General features: G+C 37.8%; 1 protein-coding gene across 1 annotated transcript in view; it reads left to right on the top strand.

The window, feature by feature from the left end:
- Positions 1-3924, top strand: part of LOC107758710 (protein numb homolog) — an 81854-nt gene that overhangs the window by 44429 nt on the left and 33501 nt on the right. Inside the window, exon 2 of the mRNA XM_016576510.1 lies at positions 3352-3491. Within this exon, the coding sequence (XP_016431996.1) occupies positions 3366-3491 (126 nt within the window). The 5' untranslated portion in view covers positions 3352-3365. The remainder of the gene's footprint in view (positions 1-3351; positions 3492-3924) is intronic.

Raw genomic sequence — 3924 nt, 5'->3', positions numbered from 1 at the left:
AAGGAGGGGGCTTTGTAGAAAACGAAGCGTTTGAGAGAGGCGGGGCATAGAGGACCTACAATAATGTACAGTATTTGAAAAATAATGTTTTTTGAACATTAAAGCATGTCAACATATTCTGTTACACCAAATACACAAAATAATGATCTTTAAAAAAGCATCATATGACCCCTTTAATATTAGTAAACTATAACACGTGGATATGTTGTCATTCTTACACTATAATACTGAACTTTGATTTCAGTGATTTGGACTATGAGATGGACTTTATGTTGCACTTTACTTTTTTCTGTGTGGGAAATTAATTGTTTAGATTAATCGATAAATTAGTCGATAGATTAATCGAAATAAATAGTCATTAGTGGCAGCCCTAGTTTGATTTATTAATTGATCTTTCATTCTATCTTGTTTATACAGCTCATTATGTCCTTCTGCTGATGATGCTTTCCCCAGCAGCAATTAGATTGACTTATCCGGGCATCACAGCCCAGATGTGACGTTTTCATAAGCTTTGGCCAGTTACACAGCCCACCAATAACGGCAGGAGCATCTATTACGACTAACAGAACGCACGGAGAGAGTAATGTCAGCAGAGAGGAGACTTCAGTGATGAGTAGTGGCAGAAATCTGTGGAGTGGTGTGTTTCATCATGTCTCCTCCGCAGCATCAGTGACGGAGCTTTGCCTGCAGTCAGTCTGACCTAAATACTGTATTTTCACACTGGGAAAGAATAGTTATGTGGTGACAGAGGAGCTGCTGCTCACGACGAGTCCCGGTTTATATACAATACCATTCAAAAGTTTGCAAAGAGGTCTCTTCTGCTCACCACGACTGCATTTATTTAATTAAAAATACAGTAAATATTGTGAAGTAATATTTTAACTTAAAGTAAGTGTTTTCTATTTGAATGCATTTTAAAATGTAACTGATTGCGGTGATGAAAGCTGAATTTTCAGCATCATTACTCCAGTCTTCAGTGTCACATGATCCTTCAGAAATCATTATAATGGCGCTTTTCCACTGCATGGTACGGCACAGTACGGCTCGGTATGGTTCACTTTTGGGGGTTTTACCACTGGGTACAGTACCAAGTACCTGGTACTTTTTTTAGTACCACCTCGGTTGGGGTTCCAAGTGAACCGTATCGTTACCAAAACGTGACGTGTAAACTCTGCTGATCACGGATTGGCCGGAGAGAATCGTCACTACCTGCGTCACTGAACTTGCGACACAAACACAACAAAACCGCTAGATTTAAATCAGCACAGCCAGCGAAGGATCGAACGCAACTGTTTTGAACAAGCGCACCTTTTTTTTAACAACCAAAAAGTTTTGTACCGAGCCGAGTCGTACCACACAGTGGAAAAGCGCCATAATATGCTGATTTGCTGCTCAAGAAACATTTCTGATTATTATCAATGTTGAACAGCTTTTGCTGCCACATATTTTTGAAGAAAATTGTGATACATTTTTTTATGGTTCTTTGAGAAGTGGGAGGTTGCAGCATTTGTTTAAAATAAATGTATTTTATTCTTGCTGAATAGAATAATTGTAAAAATCCAAGTAATCAAATATGGCATATATATATGTGTGTAATTATATTTGGTTACAGTTGCAAACCTGTGCGTGTGTGTGTGGTTTTTATTTCTGTCTTCTCATGCTAATGTGCTATTGTGTTTTCCTCCTTTCAAGACAAGCTGTTTGTCACTGCCTGTGTGTGTGTGTGTGTGTGTGTGTGTGTGGTTACGCATCTCTCCTGGCTCATTCAAATGAGCGTCATGTTATGCTATTGCAATCTGAGCTTCCTGTTTCAGTGCTGCTCTCTTTGAAACTGAGTCTGTCTGCTGTCTGGCTCTACAGGTGACTGACTGACTGACTGAAGCAGCTCTGATGTGACTCCGCACTCCGCGCTGCTGCATTCAGGGGTGAATGCTGCTCGGATCTTGTTCACTTTTGTGTTAGCGAGAGAGAATTATTGTGTGTGTGATAAATAGACAGGTAAATGTGAAACTCCTTGCTCTACACTGCTACAATAAACACTTCTAGTAGTCGTCTCAGAAGAACAGCTACTTCTGTGCTAAGCATATTTTAATTATCAGCATTGGCCAGTTAGTTTTTTTTTGTTTTGTTGTTGTTGGCCGTGGGACTTTTATTTTGACAGCGCTGAGGACACCAATACCTGAATCCAGCTGTTAGATCGTCTGCATTTGAAGCTTGCATAAAATCGCATGTACTGTTTGTGTGTTGTGTGACCATCCATCCAAACTTTAAATCTTTGATTTGAAACTATACTGTGCTGTATCCAGATGGATGCTGTGTCATATTCACTGTATGTGCTGTATACTTGGTCTTTATATGAGAAAATATGATTCCCAGTTACTACTTACTGAGTGCACTGTTGATTACAGTATTTACTTACTTTTAAATCTGTTTTTATTTATTTATTTATTTGTGAAAAATACTATTATAGGATTACAAAATCAAGAAGTTCCTTAAAGGGGTCATATGACGGGAAAACTTGAATTCGCATCATATGACCCCTTTAAAGGGATAGTTCACCCAAAAATGAACATTTTGTCATCATTTACTCAGCCTCATGTTGTTCCAAACCTATATGAATTTCTTTCAGCGGTTGAACACACACACACACACATAAAAAAATAGATATTTTGAAGAATGTTGGTAATCAAACAGTTGACCGTAGCCATTGTCTTGCATTGTATAGATAAAAATATTATGGAACTCAATGGCTACCGTCAACTGTTTGCTTACCAATATTCTCCAAAATCATACAGTTTTGGAACAACATGAGGATGATTAAAAAAAAATTTTGGGGTGAACTGTCCATTTAAGTATAAATCTGTTTATTTAGCTGTTTTGTTCTTCCTATTGAATAATTTTCAAACGATTTATTTCTAATTTAGTGAATATTATATAAAATAAATGTAAATTTAATTGCAGCACGTGTTATTTATAATCTTTCAATAGTCCGCTTTATATCAGCCATCACCCACCCTTCTCTCCAAAATATCAGCATTGGACATCGAAAAGACCCATATTGGTTGACCACAAAAATTTAAGGTAACGATGCCATTGTTTCTACTGTATGATTAGTAATCACTCGATGTGGTATCTGAGCTGTACTGCTGCTGGTATTGACCTCCTGAAGCTTAGATACTGAGATAACTAGTACCAAGATAAGGGTATTCAATTATGTGAAATAATGTGTATTTAGTTTTACCAATAATTTCGGAATTTTCAATCATTAATGGACAAGATAACCAGACGTCTGTCTCTTTCAAAGGTGTGTTGGGATCTGTCTGAAACGACTCTCTCTCTGTCTGTCTGCAGGAGGAGGCTGAGCAATGAATAAGCTACGGCAGAGTTTCCGGAGAAAGAAAGACATTTATGTGCCAGAGTCCAGCCGGCCACACCAGTGGCAGACAGACGAGGAGGCCGTACGCGAGGGCAAATGCAGCTTCGCTGTCAAGGTAATGGACACATACATGCACACTAGGGCTGTGCGATTTGGGGGGAAATATCAAATTGCGATTTTTTTGACAGATATTGCGATTTGATTTACGATTTTAAATTTGCAAAGTCAAGCTTCAGCTCAATATTGTCAATAATGTGCAGCACAGTATGGGTATCATTACCCTGCTGAAAAAAACAATAGAAACCATCACAGAAATTCTTATAGTTTCCATTAAACCATAACAAAATTCCTTTTTGTTTTGGGCATTATTCCAATAGGAATTACTGTTGTTCTATTGGTTGCCATCTGCCAGATTACATCCCACCAATAGAATCCATCAAATAGACACCATTATAGTTTACATTAAAACCAATACAATTCCCATTATAACCCTGAAATCCATTAAATTTGTAATTGTGTTTTGGGAGGGGTTCTATTGGTTTTTTTTT

Source organism: Sinocyclocheilus rhinocerous, unplaced genomic scaffold, assembly GCF_001515625.1.
Source record: "Sinocyclocheilus rhinocerous isolate Xijiao unplaced genomic scaffold, SAMN03320098_v1.1 scaffold2882, whole genome shotgun sequence".
Lineage (NCBI taxonomy): Eukaryota > Metazoa > Chordata > Actinopteri > Cypriniformes > Cyprinidae > Sinocyclocheilus > Sinocyclocheilus rhinocerous.
Note: the sequence above shows the minus strand (reverse complement) of the source record. Positions and strands in the feature narration are given on the sequence as shown.